This window comes from Erpetoichthys calabaricus, chromosome 6 (assembly GCF_900747795.2).
Source record: "Erpetoichthys calabaricus chromosome 6, fErpCal1.3, whole genome shotgun sequence".
NCBI classification, from domain to species: Eukaryota; Metazoa; Chordata; class Cladistia; order Polypteriformes; family Polypteridae; genus Erpetoichthys; species Erpetoichthys calabaricus.
Window position 1 is genome coordinate 210,151,591 of NC_041399.2, and position 21,605 is coordinate 210,173,195.

General features: G+C 39.6%; 1 protein-coding gene across 1 annotated transcript in view; it reads right to left on the bottom strand.

Annotated features, from left to right (window-relative positions):
• Positions 1–21,605, bottom strand: part of LOC114653844 (arf-GAP with SH3 domain, ANK repeat and PH domain-containing protein 1-like) — a 354,271-nt gene that overhangs the window by 314,500 nt on the left and 18,166 nt on the right. The window contains 1 exon segment of the mRNA XM_028804406.2: positions 21,316–21,442. Coding sequence (XP_028660239.2) covers positions 21,316–21,442 — 127 coding nt within the window.

A 21,605-nucleotide genomic window follows, 5' to 3' on the forward strand; every position in this document is an offset into this window, starting at 1 on the left:
GTTCGATCCCACTGGGGGTCCAAATTAATGACGCTGAGTTTAAAGGGTTAAAGCGATTTAGAAATATGAAATACTGATAATGTCTGTTACTGCTTGAAATGACTAATTTTTAATTTTATTCACATATTACTGCAAAGCCCCATTTTCAGTAGCCATTCCTTCGTTGTCCTTAATGGTCACCTTCTTTAGCTTATTCTTAGTAAGTCATGGTTAATTGCCAATTGGTTATTAGAGGAACCTTTGTAACTTGAATGGCAATGAATCAGGACATTCAAAACAGAATATGCAAACACTTTAATTTAATTATAGAACTGAGTAAATGAATGATTTGATTCAGTGCTTTAATATTTTACATTATTGTTCGATCCCACTGGTGGGTCGAAATTAATGAGGCCGAGTTTAAAGCGTTAAACCGATTTAAAAATATGAAATACTGCTAATGCCTATTATTGCCTGAAATGACTCATTTTTAATTTTATTCAAATATAACTACAAAGCCATATTTTCAGCAGCCATTCCTTCAGTGTCCTATTAGTTAATTGCTAATTGGTTATTACAGGAACCTTTGTAAGAGCATTAACACTACAAAAACCGGTAGTTCTGTTCACTTGCATTGAAAGGTACTGGCGTTCCTAATGTTCAGGCCTGGGTTAAAATTAGCCAAAATGAATCTGCTTTCTCAAAAAAATGGTCAGTCCATTGTTTTTTTTGTTTCTTTTTTGCAGAATGAAGGTTATTCCAGATTGACAGATTGCCAAATCACTAAAGATTTCATACCAATGTGTCTATTACTGGTATCAGAGAGGATGACAAAGTGGATCTAACAAGGACAGAAAAAGAAGGGAAAGGCCCAGATGCACAGCAACATAAGATGATAAGGACATCAGAGCATGTACTTTGAGAAATAAACACATTACAGGTCGCTCTGTCCATTTCTTCCTTAAATACATGCCAAATTCCATAATCATTCGCAACAGAGAAAAGACGACTCTGGGATGCTGACCATATAGTACACTTTTCCAGTCATCTTCCATCCAACATCTTTGTTCTTTTGCCCATCCTAATCTTTTCTTCTTATTGGTAAGTTTCACATATGACTTTTTCTTTGAAACTCTGTGCCTTAGGCCAGCAGCCTGGAGTCTTTTCTCTGTTGCAGGTAACACTGGTATTAAGTGTGTACTTGCAGAAGAAGCCAACTGAGGACCTGTAAGACATTTATTTCTCACACCACACACTCTTGATGGCCTTATCCTCTTATGAATTTGTCTGTCTGAACTGTCCCTTTATTTTCTATCCTGGTCAGATTCAGATCACCCTTTTCTCTCAAGGACACTTAAGTACAAAATCTTCAGTTTTTTTTTTGGCAAACTGCCGCATGCAATAACCTTCTTTAACTGACAGAATGGACATGTTTTTGAGAAAGCAGTTTCATTTCAGCCATTCTTGAACCCAGAACTAAAACTTTAGAGATGCCAATCCCTTGAAACCCAAGGGAAGGCCAAGTAATGTACTTTCTTTATTAAATGGAAAAACAGGTTTCAGCAGTGCTATGCAATTGCAAAGGTTTTTCTAATAACCAATTAGCATTTAAAGATGACTTGTGGTGGATAAGCTAAGGTGTTGATCATTAGAACACTGAAGGAATGGCTGCTGAAAATGAGGCTTTCACATAGTAATAGCTACTAACAATATTAGTAATGCCTTAGTTGTATTTTCAAATCAGTTTAATATTATCTTGATAAAAAAGGCATCATTTTCTACCACAAAACATGACAACTTCTGATAACATTTGAATGTTAGTGTATTTATGTTTATGAACCAATCCCATGGAAAAACAGCATGGAGTATATACTTAGTCCTTCAGGCGTGGAATAAAACTCTCAGCTTCATTTCTTGTAGATGCATTTTTCCAAAATTACCAAAGTTCAGCAGCTCTAGCTTAAAAATGGGATTCAACAAAAGCCTGACACACTGACATGATTCCACAGACAAAATATCTTCGTTTTTAAAAGGTTTAGTTAAAATTCAAAGTAAAACAGTTCACACAAAAAAGAGAAAATTAAAATAGCAAAAAAAGAAAAGCTTCTTGTTAAGTTCTGTTCAAAGCTTAAATCTTGTTACATTTCAAGCAAGTCAAGTCAAGTTGGGGAGCATGCACTGGTACAGGGCATTGCCGCACCCACTACACGACGGAACAACTTGGGATCCTGGTTTGCAACCCCCAGGCAGACACCCGGTCAAGATCTGTGAATCTTTTTTCACCAACAGATGCCCCACAGCCGCTGGACGGCCCCCCCACGACCTTGCCCAACACCCAGTCCATACAAGCATTGAACAGAGTAGGAGCAGAACACACCCCTGACGAACCCCAGAATCAACTGGGAAAAACACAGAGGTTCTGCCTCCACTCTGCACAGCACTCACAGTACCAGTGTACAGGCCGGCCATGATATCCAGCAACCTCGAGGGGATCTCACAAACCCTCAGGAAGTCTCACAGGGCAGCCAGATCAACTGAGTCAAACGCTTTACGAAAATCGACAAAGGCTGCAAAGAAACATTACATTTTGCATTTCAAATCGTTACAAATCGCTTCAAAACATTTCTGAACCATTTTAAAACGACGGTCAGAAAACTGTATGCCTATCCCATTTCTGAGTTGAAAATGGGTCTTTCAAGTCCCTGTTCTAAACAACAACAACTGTCACAATTAACACACTGTATCTCAGTTATAGCAAGAAAGTTCAATCCCTTACTAACTTATAGGGGGAAAGACTATACTATTGTCTATGACTATAAAAGAAAATTATATACTATTCAAATTAAGCAAACACTAATATGAGTTTAACTAAAAGCTTTAACTTTCTATGATTGGCTCTTACATTTCTTAATATCATCAAAACAACACCCTTTTCAGAACTGGGGAATAACTACTACATTTATGTTAAAAATTATAACAATTTCCCCCAATTTTCAGACTAAACATCTATAATTCTGTCATGAATACAATTTATTTATTGCTTTTAAATGTGTAATCACGCAGGATGTCTTGCCCCAACAGGAAAACCGAGTGGAAACCTTCAGTATATTGTAACTCGTCTGGCCTTTCACACCTAAATACCGTTCAGTTTCACATTATTTAAGTAACAGTATGTGAAATTTGGCACTTATTAAAATACAATACCACAACATGAAATTCACTTTTCACTTGCATACAAAAAAAAAAAACTGTGCTTCCGATAAATATTTCAACTTTGAAATAAATGTACATGTTCCTTGCAAAAATATCATCGCTAAATTTTTATATGCAAAATAAAGCAGCAAATGTTTAAATACCAAACCTCCAAATATATATTTTCACCATATATCTTTTAATTATCCTCTAGGCATAATGACCTATATTATTCAAACATTTACATTATATCAAGTACACAAAAAAAAAAGCTGTAGAATTAAATTTGCTCGGAAACATTTACTACCCACAGACAGCAAAACAGGACCAAAACAGTCTTTTTTTTTTATTATGCAAGCTAAAGGGGTGTACCAATAAGCAAATTCTAGGGATAAACCAATAGTCACAATTCCTGCATCATATCTGCTGATTCTCATGCCAATACTGCTATGGATATATAGTACAAATCAGAACCACCATGTCAATGAGCACAGACGTAGTTCGTTTGGACCCGTTTTTTAAAACTCTGGTGTGATTTTGTTGAAAGTCCTGTTTGGTTTGATAGATGTAAACATGCCAATCTCACTCTGGATAAATTACTGGCTAGTGTAGTTATTTGATCACTGATGAGTATTCTCTGATATGATACAAGTATTTTCTGGGTGCAAGTTAAGTAGGCAAAAGTGTGCTTTTCAATAGGGCAGTCACTGCAGTTCTTACCCCCAAAGCAGCTGGTCTACTCGTCTACTCATACACTATGCAACAGAATAGGGCTGCAACTAATGATTATTTTGGTAGTCGACTAATCGTTCATTTTTTTCAATTAGTCACGATTATTTCATGCCTGACTATTTTGATGCCTGCTACCTGTGGTTGCACATCCTGTTCTGGGCTCCAGTGCATGTCTTACCTCATCTGCACACATCTGTCCACCTGTGAATGTCACCCTGATGTCTCTGCATTAACACGACTAAAATGAATAACAATGAAATTAAAATAACCAGTGAAACATATGAATTTGAAAATAATCAGATGTATTATATTAGTGTGACCATCACAATAAAAAAGAAATACATTAAACAATACAGACTAAAGTGCGCATAGTCTTTAAACAAAAAAAGTGCATTTAACTTAACCAAAAATGGCCACTGGTGCGTCTTAAAGTCCAAAAGTTTAAATAAAGCTTCAATTCAAATAAAATAAAAGAATAATGCACAATTTATAAAAGATTCGGTTCATATATTCCTGATTGCAGTGCAGAAACGTGAGCATTTCGACATGATCTGGTGTGAGGCTGGCTCTCTTCTTTGAGACAATGTTCGCAGATGCTGAGAAGAGACGCTCAGAGGGAGTAGAGGTAGCAGGAATACACAAGAATGATTTTGCAGACAGAGAAAGATGTTTTAATCATAACACTCTGAAGGAAAAGTGTTGTAGTTTATCACATCATGTACTATATTATGCCAAAATAAAAAAAATAACGGACTAAAATATGTAACAAGCTAATTACTGATATACTCCAAAACACAAGTTACCTAACGTTAATTAGAGATGGTTTACTATTCATATGGACTCAAATATGATACGAGAAACGAAGAAAAAAAAAACTAGGACGGCTCAGCTACTCCTATTTACTCGTTTACTATAGCTCCAAAGACGTTAGCAAACACAACTGAAATTCTAATCACTTAACCCTTAAACTGCCGTTTACCACCGCAATTTGCCAGCACGCCGGAGCCGAGTATATTCGTAAAAGTATATTAGTTGAACGCCGCAACTGGCTACAGTTGGTTTCCAGTGCAATTTGGGAGCACGCCAAAGTCGAGTATATGCAGCGACATACATTCGGTGATGTACATTCATTGAACTCCGCAACCGGCTAAAGTCTTGTCTCAGTGCAATTTGCCAGCACGCAGGGGGTGAGTATATTCAGCGACGTATATTCATTGAATGCAGCACCCGGCTATAGTCACTTCACAGAGCAATTTGCCAGCACGCCGGAGCTGATCAGTCAGTGCCGTATATTCGTTGAGCAGCCAGCTCTTGACCACTGGCGCCTTGCAGCATCACTGTCCCCAGGATTCAGCCGCTGCACTAGACTGGCCTGCAAGCATCAGCACTTACCTTTGTGTGCCTGCATGCAGCCAGTTCAAGTAGAGTTGGCTCGGTGATTTACTGAATTTCATTAGTTGCAGCTGAATTTCATTTCAGTTGCAGCTTGAACATATAATAATAGATTATTGCAGTAGTTTTTTTTTAATAGTTTTTACAGTTCATTTGCAGTGTGTAAAATGATCAGTGTTGCAGTAATTGTGATGTTCTTTGCATGAAAAAAAATACGTGTTCCATTAAAATTTCACATTTTGTTTGTGAATTGTGAGGTTTACTTAAAAAGTGAAGCTAAAAAATATTTGGCGTCCAGGGGTGCATTAATCCCCAAGTATGTGTCGGTTTAAGGGTTAACTATCATTTTCGAAACCTTGATATCAATGTTAACACGTGACACTAACTTTACTCGCTAAAACTTACCTCTCAAGAGACGGCAGCATCACAGCTCCAGGATGCTTGCATTTCTGATGCTCATGCATTGTGGTGGTGCTGCCGTGAAAAGAAAGCTCCGCTTTGCATAATCTACGTTCAACTTTTTTTTTTCTTTTTCGGTGAAGTGCTCCCACACTTTAGAAAGTTTCTGTCTCAATTTTTTTTCCATCTCCTTCCCCCTCCTCTATCCGACTCGCCATTGCAACTACATTTATTTTCCTCTACATTCTTCTTCTCCTCAGACGTTCTTCTTCGTTGGTCGGACTGTGTGCAGTCTTGCCAAACAATAACAAACGATACTGCCCCCAGACGTTCATGTAGTGCACTGCAGTTACAAAAAACAATGTGGTTCTTTGTGACTGGAGCCTCTATTGAACGTTCTGTTTATGACGCATCGACAATAAAAAATCTGTGTCGACGATTATGTCGACTAATCGTTGCAGCCCTAGAACAGAACATCAAACATTAAATGGACCTTAGCTTACTAGGCACCTGTTCTGTCAGGGAGGCAGAAGAGCACATGCATGTGCCAAGATGGACTTTTCATATGCATTAACATGTTTCATCTGTACTTCATGAAATGTAATCCTGGGACTATCACACCATTTTAAAACAGCAGATCTTCTGATCCTCGATCTTTTGTTTTTCATTCTTAACACCGCCAGGCTACTGGCAGAGTTAATGCAGACACGACTGGAAAGAGCAATGGATTTTAATTACCATTCAGAAGAAGTTGTGGAAAATTCAATAAATGTAGTGAACATCTCAAGGAGCTCTTGCATATTAACTTTTATTACATATTAAATTGAAAATTTGATATGTTGCCCAGCCTTGCAACAAAAGTTGTTGACCTAATGATGGTAGAACCAAAGCCTCATTCATACATATCCTGGACAATCCTAATGGTGGCAATGACAGAACAAAATCAATTCACAGCGAAAAGGTAAGCAATGACTTAAAAAATTGACAGGAAAATTAGACTGCTTATAACACAACGTCATCATCAAAATACCTGCGCCAGATGGATTGGTCTTTTATTCACATCCATAACCAGATCAAAGAGGTAAGAACTTCAAGAAGATCCTCGGTGGCAGACCAACTTGAACTGGGACCATGTCTGTTACCCCAGCACTGCTTTTAAGCAGAGTCTTCACTCACTCATACATATCCTGAAAAACCCTGCAACCGTAGGAAGCCAAAATGGCAGAAAAGACAGTGTAAAATCATTCACATTCAGCAAATGTAATTTGCCCTTTATTCACTCGGAATATGGAACCAATGTAGAAACCACTTTAAGGCTGGGTTTATGCTTCACGCGACGCATGCTGCAGCGGACGCTCCTGCTACACAAGTGTTGTAGTGTTTATACTTGCGCACGTACTTTCCATAAATCTGGAGGAATCCGCCAGGTGGCAGTGCGAGATATTATCACGGTGAGAGCATGTTCGGCTTCTCTGTATTGTGAATTGCCAAGAACACCCATTATATTCCGATGACACCTTACTGCAATATCTCTGAAAAGGATGTTTATTGATTAAATCCAGGGATGTGTCCATTCCAGCAAGCATTGGACACGAGTGAGAAACAATCCCTGGACGAGGCCTCAGCTCATCGCAAGGTGAATACAAGCACACACATACACTAGCGTCATTTTAGCAGTACCAAATCCCCAAATCTGCATATCTTTGGAAGGAAACTGGAGCACACTGAGGAAACCCAGCAGGAAAACATGTAAACTCCAGGCAGGGAATATCAGCGACATGACTCCCTGCAAAACAGCAGCGCTAACGCTCCGCCATCGTGTCACCCTCATGTGTGTAATTATTAACAGTATTCATTATTTAAACGAAATTACAGATTTATCTGTAAAATGTAATATACATACTTTAATGCTTTTCATCATGAAAGTGATATCAAGTATAAATCTAAGGATTCTAAATGTGCAGAGAGTTGGAATATCATACATTTAATGTGCTCAGTGTGGCGATCTATTGCTGGTGATCTGCAGCTGTCAGGACCAGAGGAAGACCTAGAAAAAAAGACGGCACAGAAGACGGTATGTGAGACTTTTAAAATGTATCGTGTCATTACGATCGGGAATGTGCAACGCTTGAATATAAAAGCACCACGAATACATTTGTATGTCGGCAATTTGCTTCACCACATCAACCCATTTATCAAACATCGAAGCGCGCACACCGATCTCGTAGGATCCGCAAAGCGGCTTTTTGTCACATTTAGATAGTAAACAGAGACTCTGACGTCACATTTCAACTTTTAGCACACTGCGCCCCCCAACTTTTTGCTGGTACTGCAACTCGCGCACGCGTCGCATTAATTTCTGAGGACCTGCTCAGAGGACGCATCAAATGAACGCCGAGAACACGTGGCAGCCATGATGCGGGCACGTACGCATTCTGAACGTGAAGTATAAACGAGCCCTAACACTGAGAAGCTTTTATCTGTTGCACCTCTACATGACAAACACTCTTTTCCACCCTCTCAAACAAACACAGTATTTAATGCTTTTAAAATGTCTGGGATTAAAACATTTAGAGACATGTACATCGATAACGTTTTTGTATTCCTACAAGCAATTACCATATATACTCGCATATAAGTCGGGTCTTGAAACCCGAAAAATCGATCATAAAATCAGACCCCGACTTATATGCCCGTTCATAAATACAACACTTAATAATTTTTTTTCTTTTTTACATCTTCTTGTTTACTCCAATCTCAGATCAGTTTCTCAGACACATCGAATTTTGTTGCAGCATCGCAGTTTGCAATTTATTTCGCCACTTCAATGACTTTTAATTTAAAACCAGTTTCATATTTTCTTCTGATGGAATGCTCCATCGTCGATAAGGGATGCTCTTACGATAAAGGTGTATGAGGGTGTGAGATACAAAAAACACAAAACAGTGCAAACATCACTTTTGAATAGTTTGGGTATTACTGTGTGGTCACGAAGGCACAATAGGTAGAAAAAAAGGCCATGTGCTCCATGGTTACTCTCTCAGGTGGGCGTTAGCATATCGTAATCTCTTGGATGAAAAGCGTGAGTTTACCGCATTCGACTTATACAACCGACATTATAAAATACCGGAAATTAAACAGTAAAATCAAGTCCCGACTTATCCGCAGGAGAACTTAAACGCAAGTATATACGGTAAGTTTCAAATTTAACTTCTCATCAACACAATTTTACCACTACTTTCAACCTAGAAACTTTGCGAAATGAAAACTGCCTGATTTTCCTCACATTTTACCTATTTCTATTCCAGAAGACATATTGATTACAGTGATCCCTCGCTATATCGCGCTTCGCCTTTCGCAGCTTCACTCCATCGCGGATTTTATATGTAAGCATATTTAAATATATATCGCAGATTTTTTGCTGGTTCGCGGATTTCTGCGGACAATGGGTCTTTTAATTTCTGGTACATGCTTCCTCAGTTGGTTTGCCCAGTTGATTTCATACAAGGGACGCTATTGGTAGATGGCTGAGAAGCTAGATTGCTTACTCTTCTCTCACTCTTGCGCTGACTTTCTCTGATCCTGACGTATGGGGATTGAGCAGGGGGGCTGTTCGCACACCTAGATGATACGGACGCTCGTCTAAAAATGCTGAAAGATTATCTTCACGTTGCTATCTTTTGTGCAGCTGCTTCCTGAAACGACATGCTGCACGGTGCTTCGCATACTTAAAAGCTCGAAGGGCACGTATTGATTTTTGACTGAAAAACAAACTCTCTCTCTCTCTCCCTGCTCCTGACGGAGGGGGTGTGAGCTGCCGCCTTCAACAGCTTTGTGTCGCGGTGCTTCGCATACTTAAAAGCCAAACAGCCCTATTGATTTGTTTGCTAGAGATTGTTTTCTCTATCTATGTGACATTCTGTGCTCCTGACACGCACTCCTTTGAAGAGGAAGATATGTTTGCATTCTTTTAATTGTGAGACAGAACTGTCATCTCTGTCTTGTCATGGAGCACAGTTTAAACTTTTGAAAAAGAGACAAATGTTTGTTTGCAGTGTTTGAATAACGTTCCTGTCTCTCTACAACCTCCTGTGTTTCTGCGCAAATCTGTGACCCAAGCATGACAATATAAAAATAACCATATAAACATATGGTTTCTACTTCGTGGATTTTCTTATTTCGCGGGTGGCTCTGGAACGCAACCCCCGCGATGGAGGAGGGATTACTGTAGTCTTGTAGACTCAGATAGCATATCTACAATTTAATAAAAAACATTTTCAATTCCCTTCCTTTCAAAGACCCCAGAGTACATTGGGGAAAAGATCTGTCACTTAATATTTCAGAAAAGGAGTAGAAGGAGGCAATGCACAGAATACAGGAAAGCGTTCAATTATTTAACTTAAAAATTTTTATCGAGTGCATTTATCTCAGTTAAAACTATCCAAAATGCTTCCAGCACAAGATTCAACCTGTGAACGTTGCAATTGAGCTCCAGCCTCACGGGGCCACCATATATATTTGGGCTTGCACCAAATGAACAACATTTGGACAAAAATCTTTCCATGCATATCAGACAGCCTTGGTGTCACAATCACTCCAAACCCTTTAACAGCTGTATTAACTCCCTGATGGGCTTAAAGTGGAGAAGGACAAACAAATCATAATTGCCTTTACTTCACTACAAGCACATAGACTTATCCTGCTCAGTGGGTAACTGATGTCCTATACTATTTAAATTTGGAAAAAAAATTAAATTCTCACTCGGAGGATCTGTTCAAAGAAAAAAAAAAAATCTGAAAATTAAGACTCCTTACTCCAAAATAAGCGTAAGGACATATATTTATATAACGTGCCATAAAATATTTTAAACTTCCTAAATCATGACACAGTGAATCTATGTTGCCATGTCATAGAGATTCACCTTAATTCAGTACCATCATTAGTGCTTGCTTGAAAGTCGAGGAGATGAATGTACCATGAACTCACAAATTTGCATTAATCTGAAGAAAGATTTTCTGACATAGTGTTTTATTACTTTCAGAGTACTCTGCTTAGCAAATTAATGTTTTCATTGATAAAACTGTCTACAGTGTTTCTAAGTAAATGTATTTTTAAGTCAGTCTGTTTCAAGGTTGTTGGCTTTTACTGAACCTCTCTATAAACACATCCACAGTGAGACGCAACTGCTACTGCAGTCTACCTTTTTTTTCATTTACTGGTACACTTCAGACTACAGCAACGCTATAACTCGTTCCAGCTCCATGTAATCCTACTGGATTAAGAAAATAAACGAATTAAGCCATTCATACAAACACACTGTACATTGATCCATTTTCTAACCCTCTCTTATCCACTTCAACGCCGCAGGGTGTTGAGCGCCTATCAGATAAATTGATGTTTACATGATAGCAGGAAAGTGTGAGTTTTATACACAGCAGCATTTGTGTGGAGGAAGACTTTCCAGGCAAAGATCCACTTTCTGTTCTTTTTATTAGTGCCAGACTAACTACTGTGTTTTATCTCCATTTACTGGGAGTTCTAGTATACACAGTGTAATGGTACCAATTCTCAGAAACATCGAGTGACTAATGCTGGGCTTGAATGTCACCACTGATCTTGTGAGTCACCCTGGATAAAGGCCAAAGACATAAAACTAAATATACAATATTTCTTTAATCAAATCATAATTAAGTCTGAATCACAGGTTTTATTTCAAAAATTATTTAACAAAAGTTTGGAAGAAATCGCATTGAAGGAAAACTTAAAACCAAAGCCTACCATTGCTGCTAATTTCTTCAAATTAATTCAGAAAAAGATATGTGGAGTAATTCCTCTGCCTCTTATTTTTTCCCCACTTCTGTCTTGGTTAAGGTGCCTGATCAGTCTTCTTCAAACAGTTCGGTCCTGCACCTCCTCCCAAGTTCAACCTTTTTCCTTCCTGCAAATCTTTTTTATTTTATCCATCCACTTCTGCTTTGGCCTCCCTCACTTTCTCTTCCCATCATGCTTTTTTTCCCCCCACGTATTCATTGTCTCTCCTCATCACACATCCACACCACTGCAACCTACTTTTCTGAATGTTCTTTAGATATCTCTCCCACTTTGGTTGTAGCTCCGCCTCATTTCTTATTCTGTCTTCTTTTTGTAACTCTCAGCATTCTCATTTCTGTCACATCCAACTTCTCCTGCACTCCCCTTTACTGACCATGTCTCATCTCCATATATCATGTTGGTCTTACCACTTTCTTAAAAACTTGCCCTGATACCTTCTTCTAATTGTTCCATCCATGCACTCTAATGGTTATCTCTGCATCTCATTCTCCATCTTTGTCTACCACTGATCCTAGATATTTAAACTTGTCTACTCTTATTAATTACTCTTCCTGCAGGCTAACTTCTGAATCCTCAGAATCATTAACCCTCAAAAAGGAAGACGACAGACTATCTTCAATCTTCTACTGTATCTTCCAAAGCTCTTTTTCATTGATTCCAACTTCTTCTCCTTTTCCTCTTTTCTGGTGCTACACAACACAACACCATCAGCAAAAAGCCTGAACCAGGGAGACTGGTCTTTAATCCCACGACTCAAAGAGGTCAGGACTTCAAGAAGATCCTTGGTTGTATACCTACTCGAACTGGGATCTTGTCTGTTACCCCAACACTGCTTTAAAACCAAGTCCTCACTCATTCATATATATCTTGGACAATCCTCACATACCCATAAAGGTGACATGATTAAAGCATGTAAAATTATGACAGGAAGTTAAGTCCAGTGGATCATGACTGTACATTTAAAAGAAGTTCAAAGAGAACATGCGGACACAGTTGGACACTTGCTAAGGGTAAACTTCACACAAAACATTCACAGGTTTTTCTTCACAGAGACCTACAGACACCTGGAATAAGTTACCAAGTAGTGTGATATACGGTAGGACTCTACAGAAATTCAAAACTTGATGTTGTTTTGAAGGAATTAGGTGCAAATGCACGGGAGCTTTGTTGGGCTTAAAAGCCTGTTCTCATCAAAGCGTCTGAAAGTTTACGGAATACTGCACCATTCTTCACATCCTCTACTTTTAGATCAGAGACACAGAGGGCAATGGCCTATCCCAGAATCAGGTTTAAGTCAGGCATTAACTTTGTAAGGGGCATCAGTCCTTTCCAAAGCACACACAATCCCCCCCCCCCCCCCCCCCCCCCAATCAATCAATCAAACATATCAGTTGTGCATTTGCGGCTAAGCGAGGTTCTCTTTCCTCGGTGGTTTCGTTTTGCCAACATGTTCGCCTCCCTTGTGTATTAGCAGCCAAGCAAGTTTCTGTTTTGTCGGTGGTTTCACTTTGGCGATGTGCTCGCCTCGCTTGTGTATTAGCGACTAAGAGAGTTTCTCTTTTGTCACCGGTTTCACGTTGCCGATGTGCTCGCCTTGCTTGTGTATTAGCGACTAAGACAGTTTCTCTTTTGTCGGCAGTTTCACTTTGGCGACAGAGTTGCTTTCTTTGAGTGTCATGCTGTAGCCTCGCACTTCCAGACCGGACAAACAGATACACACACTTCCATGCGTAGACGTTTATATAGAAGATATGCATATACCAAGTACAAGTACCAAGCCGGGCTAGAGAGTCTCATTACAGTAATCCCTCCTCCATCGCGGGGGTTGCGTTCCAGAGCCACCCGCGAAATAAGAAAATCCGCGAAGTAGAAACCATATGTTTATATGGTTATTTTTAGATTGTCATGCTTGGGTCACAGATTTGCGCAGAAACACATGAGGTTGTAGAGAGACAGGAACGTTATTCAAACACTGCAAACAAACATTTGTCTCTTTTTCAAAAGTTTAAACTGTGCTCCATGACAAGACAGAGATGACAGTTCTGTCTCACAATTAAAAGAATGCAAACATATCTTCCTCTTCAAAGGAGTGCGTGTCAGGAGCACAGAATGTCACATAGATAGAGAAAACAATCTCTAGCAAACAAATCAATAGGGCTGTTTGCTTTTAAGTATGCGAAGCACCGCGGCACAAAGCTGTTGAAGGCGGCAGCTCACACCCCCTCCGTCAGGAGCAGGGAGAGAGAGAGACAGAGTTTGTTTTTCAGTCAAAAATCAATACGTGCCCTTCGAGCTTTTAAGTATGCGAAGCACTGTGCAGCATGTCGTTTCAGGAAGCACCTGCACAAAAGATAGCAACGTAAAGATAATCTTTCAGCATTTTTAGACGAGCGTCCGTATCGTCTAGGTGTGCGAACAGCCCCCCTGCTCAATCCCCATACGTCAGGATCAGAGAAAGTCTGCGCAAGAGAGAGATAGAGAAAAGTAAGCAATCTAGCTTCTCAGCCATCTGCCAATAGCGTCCCTTGTATGAAATCAACTGGGCAAACCAACTGAGGAAGCATGTACCAGAAATTAAAAGACCCATTGTCCGCAGAAATCCGCGAACCAGCAAAAAATCCGCGATATATATTTAAATATGCTTACATATAAAATCCGCAATGGAGTGAAGCCGCGAAAGGCGAAGCGCGATATAGCGAGGGATCACTGTACATCAAAAAGATCTGGACATTCCAGGGCAGAAAAGCGTGGCACATAAACCACTTAAAGACCAAACTAATTTATTTACACCTCCTCTTCATATAAAACTTTGGCTGATGAAAGATTTTGTGAAAGCAATGAACAAGGAAGTTGAAGGATTTCGAAATTTAAGTCCGATGTTTCCATGAATTAATGACGCCAAAATTAAGGAAGGCATTTTTGCAGGTCCAGAAGTCAGACACATCATCAATGACGAGTGATTCAAAGATCTGATAGTGGAGCCAGAGGAAATTACCTGGAAGGCATTCAATGACATTGTTGATAATTTTCTTGGCAACTGTAGCACACCAAACTGCATCCTACTTCAACTTCATAAGCATAGAAACTGTGAAAGTGCAGCGTGTTGCTAAAGATTCATTTGCTGCATTCATACTTGTTGCTAATCACAGTGAAAGGAGAACATTGCAATGACGGAAAATGTGATACCAGGGAAAGTGGAATCCATCAATGCTGGCTGACTAAGGCTGGGAAGTGAAATGAGAAGCAACAGATGTGGAGTACAAAAATAAAATCAGCAGCAAAACTGAACTAATGCAACGTGTCAGCATCATTAAGCAATTACATACTGAAAATTCAATAAAAGTTAATATCATGTTTCAATGTGAAATTATATTTCTGTTGAGCCTGAAGCTGTCTATCATAATTAACAAAAAAAAAACTTTGAGGAAGAAAATCTTTTGAAAATAATTGTTGTGCAGTGTAATGCAAAGTTCTTCTAAAAGGAAACTATTTATACTCCCAGTGTGAGGGACCAACATTTGGGGGTTATCAAAAAGCAAGAAAGATTTCAAACTCAATACCAATCTCTACCAATATTTTAAGCACATACATTGTCCTATTCTAAACATGAGTCTTTCTTTCAAAACATCCACATCGGACAGACTCCCAAAGTGGCTTAGTTCTCAATGCTTTTTTTTTAAAAAAAAAATAATACTGGCAGATCCCCATGCTGACTCGACATATATTGTCTTGGCACTACCACAGTCTCACAGACACATAAAAGGCTGCTAAAAGTTAATTGTCAAACATTTAATTATAGCCTGTGTTGTGGTGGAACTCTGAAAAGAGCTGGCTTCTGTCTTGCGGCCAATGCTATCAGGATGGAGTTCGTCACCCTTGCGACCCTAATTTTGATTAAGTGGGGTTGAGAATATTATGTTAAAAGCCTGGTGTTTATTGGGTTTTTGAAATTAGAGGAGACTATCTGTTTAAGGATATTACATTAAACTAGCAAGAAAAAGCCCGGGCCCCTAGGACCCATGAATTCTGGCATTTCAATCAATCAATCGTATCGGTTGTGTATTAGCGGCTAAGTGAGGTTCTCTTCCTTCATCCGTTGTCTACAAGCGGCTAAGAGAGCTTTTCTCTCCTCGGTGGTTTCGTTTTGCCAATTTGCATCACTTGGAGTACTACATACAGTGTTGGTTTCCAGGCTACAAAAAAAAGAAAGCAATGCCAGAAAAAGTCGAGAAGAGCGACTAGGCTGATTCCAGGACTAAAAGGTATGAGCTACCTGAGACACTGAAGGTGATGAACCTTTTCAATTTAAGCAAACAGAGATTAAAGGGTAAATTTGGCTGTTTCTTCACAGACATGGTATATAAGCATTTGCCACATGAAAAGGTGTTCCAAATTTAATTTAAATTATCTTGCCCATACTGGTGCCTTAAAATGGGGACTATGGGGCATGGGACACTGCTGAAAAATAAAAACCAATAAACCAAGTCTCAATATAAGAAAACATGCCCTCCATGTTTTCCGCCACGTTTGTGGCAACAAAGAGGAACTGGAAATAGTTATTTTATTTCACATTCCTGGTACTATTTTTCTCATAGTAAGAATGCTTTCTATTCTGTTGTGCCAGTTCTCACATAAACATGGAAATAAAAACAAAACAAAACCAACTACACAAGACAACAATTTTACTGTGATTTGGTCTTTAGAAAGGGAACCACTTCCTGGGGCTGCAAAAGGTTGTTGCACAGCAAAACTAAATAAATGCTGAGCTATTGGACACAGCTGGATTTCTGTTAAAATGTCTAAATCTCATAATATAGTTATTTTTTGTTCAAAAATGACATGTATAAAGTATTTTACAATGTGTTTGTAATCACAAGGTACCTATCAATATTCGACAACTGTCTTGGCTTGAAAAATTGAAGCATTTGGTAAGTTTTTAAGCTTTGTCCCATAGCCTCCATTGTAAAGTACCAGTGTGGGCAAGATTTGTTTTTTAAATCTAGAGAAAATGTCTAACTTTAGAATACAAGTTGACATGGCAAATGCACGTATACCATGTTTAAGAAGAAGCAGGTTTGCCTTAAAAAATACCAAACTTATCCTTTAAAAGATGACACGATTAAAGCATGTAAAATTATGACAGGAAGTTAAGTCCAGTGGATCAAGACTGTTCATTTAAAAGAAGTTCAAAGAGAACATGCGGACACAGTTGGACACTTGCTAAGGGTAAACTTCACACAAAACATTCACAGGTTTTTCTTCACAGAGACCTACAGACACCTGGAATAAGTTACCAAGTAGTGTGATATACAGCAGGACTCTACAGAAATTCAAAACTTGATGTTGTTTTGAAGGAATTAGGTGCAAATGCACGGGAGCTTTGTTGGGCTTAAAAGCCTGTTCTCATCAAAGCGTCTGAAAGTTTTCGGAATACTGCACCATTCTTCACATCCTCTACTTTTAGATCAGAGACACAGAGGACAATGGCCTATCCCAGAATCAGGTTTAAGTCAGGCATTAACTTTGTACGGGGCATCAGTCCTTTCCAAAGCACATACCCCCGCTTAACCTAACCTTCACATCATGGGTAACTTGACCACCATAAAAATCAAGCAGGGAGAAGTAGAGAAAATGCTCAATCCAAAGAAGCGGTCCTTGAACATGAATTTAACTTACAACGCTGGTGCTGCAAGAAGGCAGTTCTAACCACTATAGCAGCATGCTGGCCTACTTTAATTTACCACAGTGTCAATGCTGACCTGAAGTTGTGGTAAGGCGTGCAACACAAACAAGGAATTTGTCCACAATTATATAAGATCTACATGCAGAAACAAAAGGTAAAATTGTATACTCTTGACTTGTACTTATCTTTTATGTCAAATCCAGACTGCTTTTCATTGCAGGAATGAGAAACAATTTTGACATCACTCTACTGATATGTATTGGAGGCAACACATAAATTAAATTTTTAGAAAATTTGGAGGACAATGTATGTAAAAATAAAAATGTGGTGTGCATACAAAGGATCTTTGAAAAGTATTTACATCAAAAACCAATCACTTCTCTATTTAATGATTTAATGTCAATTTGAAGAAATTAGATGAACAGGATTTATGAGCTTGTTAGGTTGGATTAATTACCTGTTCTAACATTAATAAGAAAATTTGCTGGTTAGGTTAACTGGTATGAGTGAGTGTGGGTACATACATGAGTGTGCACTGGACTGGAGGCTGCTGGGAAACGTACAGGAACTCTGAAAATCTTAAACTAGAACAGCAATTTAAAAATGGATGTGTTAGCACTACAGGCACACTTTTTATGTTATGTTTAACACACCATTTACATCATCTAAGTAATGCACAAAAGCTATTAAAAAGACAAAATGTTAGGTTATATCACAAAAACTTTTGAATATAAATCAAGAAGCATTATGCTCAGACTATAGATAATGAACTAGTGAGATGGCAGTGGGGTATTGTGTGAGGTTCTAGTCACCACATTACAAGAGAGACATGATAACAGCACTTGAAACTGTGCAGAGCAGAACAACCAGGCACATCCCAGGACTTAAGAATGGTGGCTCTGAGGCAAGGGATCTGTGCCAGCAATCGAATCCCATAAACATCAGAAGTGACTCTACTCCACTGAGCTCCTGAGCAAGGCCCTTAACCTGCAATTGCACCATCCTGAGTATGATGTTAATCTGCATCCAGCCCTGCAAGCAGGTCCTCCAACTTACAGGGAAAACTTGGGTGTTGGTGGTAGGATTGGCACTCCAGCCAAAAAAACATCACACTGTTCAGTGTGGTACTGAGATGTCACCCGTTGCACAACTACACTTGGATCACAATCCGGGTGATTTGCCACGTGGTGTGTGTGGCAACGCACTGTAATCAGCGCATGCTCCCAACCTCCTCCTCCTTCAACAGAATCGGAGAATTCCACTGGTTTAGTTTTGAGAAGAGAAGACTACATGGGGAACTAATCCTGGTCTTTAAAACTTTCAAAGGCACTGATAAAGTAGATACAGCCAAATTCTTTCAACTTAACGGTGAATCACATACTCAGATAGATCAGTGGACATTAAGGGGAAAGTGCATTTATGACTGAAGCCAGGAAACACTTCTTTATGTAAAGAATTGTGGGAATCTGGACCAGACAACCTGAAGCAGAGACTTTGAGAACCTTTAAGGAGGATCTGCATGAGATATTTAGAACTGCTTAGCTATTAGCTAAACAAACGAGCCTGAAGGACTGAATGGTTTCCTCTCAATTGTTAACGTTCTTATGTTTTTATGTTTTACATGTATTACCATGTGTAAATGGCTGTGTGTCAGTGAATGCTCTATAATACACTAGCAACCTGTTCAGGAATGATTTCTGTTTGCCAGGGTCACCTCCATCTTTCACGATATCCTGTACTGGAAAGGCCATTTTACATCTTAAATGGGTAAAAATCAGACACATGCAAATAAACACCTGGTTTCAAACCAGCTGATAATGAAAATCTGAAGCTTTGACTTCTTGATTTTCTCTGGGATGAAAAGCCATGTCAAAGGTGCCAGGGAAGCCTCCATCTTTCGAAATACCCTGTACTGAAAAGGCCATTTTTTTTTTACTTAAATGGATTAAAAACAGAGACAAATGTAAGGAAAGACCTGACCTTTCACTGGTTAATACTAAAAACCTGCTGGGGTGATAAGCCATCTCAAAGCTGCCAAGGTAGCTTCCACGGTTTGTAAAGGCCATTTTACAACTTAAATTAATACAACAAAACCATGATTTTTCATTAGCCGATACTGAAAACCTGAAGCTTTGACTTCTTGATTTTCTCCAGGACGATAAGCCAGCCTCCATCTGTACTAAAACGACCATTTTATAACTTAAATTAATACAAATCAGACACATGCAAGAAAACACATGATTTTTTGCCAGCTGATGCCGAAAAACCTGAAGCTCGGACTTCTTCCATTTTCTCTGGAATGATAAGACATTTCAAAACATCCAGAGCAGACTCCATCTTTCCAAATATCCTGTACCAAAAAGAATATTTGATAATTGAAGTGAACACAAATCAAACACATGCAAGTAAACACACAATTTTTCAGCAGCTGATACTTAAAACCTGAAGCTTTGGCTTCTTGAAATTCTCTGGGGTGAAAGGCCATATCAAATCTGCCAGGGTTCTGTCCACCAATTCAAAATCACCAAGCCGCTGCAGATGATTGAAAACACTGAGGCACATCATGTGTTCAACCAGCCAATGCAGACACATGTCACTCCTCTTTTCAGATCACCACATTGGCTTGATAGTGGCTCATATTAAGTTCAAATCCTTAATGCTTGCCTACAAAGTAGTCAATGAGTCAGCACCTATTGTACATACTGTATAAGGAGACACTTCTAAGGTCTTGTGCTCCTTCTTGACCACTCATGTCTGCCGAGTGATGTCACTTCTGTGTGGTTTCAAATCTCAGTCCAGATCTTTTTCCATGTCCTGGCAGGTGGAACAAGCTGCTCACCTCCATTCAAAATTCTGACTCCCCTGAATGTGTTTAAGATGCGTTTCGAGACTCTTGTTCTGTGAATTTCTGTATTAGTCAATATTACATTTTTAAAATCTATGAATTGTAACACGGTTCTATTCTGTTCCAAGTTCTTCCACATGTGATGATCAATTTAGGACCTTGCCCTGTAACAGTTGTTTCCAAACAGTCCCCCAGACTGATGTTTACTCGATTACACTGAGCCTCTCTTTTATAAGTTGCTTTGGATAAAAGTGTCTAAGCAAATTGTTGTAAATCTAAATAAAATACCCTACACTGGAAAAAAACATTTGATAACTTGAACAGATACAAATCAGGCAAATGCAGGCAAACATCCATTTTTTCACCAGTCCATTCTGAAACTCTGAAGCTTTGACCTTTCTGATTTTCTCTGGGGTAACAAGCCATCTCAAAACTGCACACACCAACTGTCAGCAACTCTCCAGAGTCCATTGTTATTGATCGACAAAAGGAAATCACGAGTAGACGACTTCAGTTAACACAAAGTGCTTCAGCGACGAGAAGGCAGCTCACGGATTTAAAAGCCGCTGGATGTTACTAGAGAGGGACAAGGTAATTCTTTGTTGCTTCCGCTGTCGGTCTGCAGGATGCTGATCAAGTTACAACAGTATAATAAATAGATTTTAACGCTGAAAGAATGTGTGCCTCGTGCTTGCCCGAATTCAACACTGAAGGAAATTACCGATCGGATGCCATGGTGCCACCCAAAGGACGCAATCTAACCCGGTCAACTGTAAACGAAACATAAACAACCCCGGCAACGCCAAAATAAAAAGCCTATGCACGTTAAAGGTGGGAAGTCCATTTCGTCCACACTTTACACAACAGTAACATGCACAGATCGGACATTTGGGCACACCGCTAGGCCCACCGTGCCCGAGAGATGCGCAGCATTTCCTTGCTGCCTTCAACACGCGACCTTCGCAAAGCAACCGCCGCATTTGCAAATGAAAAGGAAACGGCTTTCCCAGCTGCACACGTGTGGTCTCACATCGCGCAGCTCGTGCCCAGTGGTGCAGAATTGCATAACAAATCAAGTGTACATCCCACGAGAGGCGCCCAGATCCATCCATTCATGCATCCCGCAACAGCAGCCCGTAAGACAGATGCCGTGCGGCCGGTCGGCTGGCACTCCGTGGTGTCTCCCAAACCCCATCACTCCCTCCTCCTCCCGGGATGCTGAGCAAGGCGCAGTCGAGGCCCTCCTTTTTTTCTTGCTTACCTCTTCCAGCACGTTAATGGTATTCCTGCAGCTCTGCAGCCGAGTGGTGAAGCTTGAGGTGGTCGGCGAGTTGTAATCCTCCGTAGTCTCGGATAGAAACTCGGACACCGAGATCTGATCTGGCATCCTTTTCCAAGGAGGGGGGTTATCAAAGGACAGAAAAGAGAGTGGATATTTAAATCATTAAAAAGGGCAAACAGGAGAAGGAGAATGCCAATTTAGACTCCTAGCCCCCACCCCCACTCCCGACTGAGTTTTCAATCTGCGTAGTCGACTTTTTTTGTTAATCC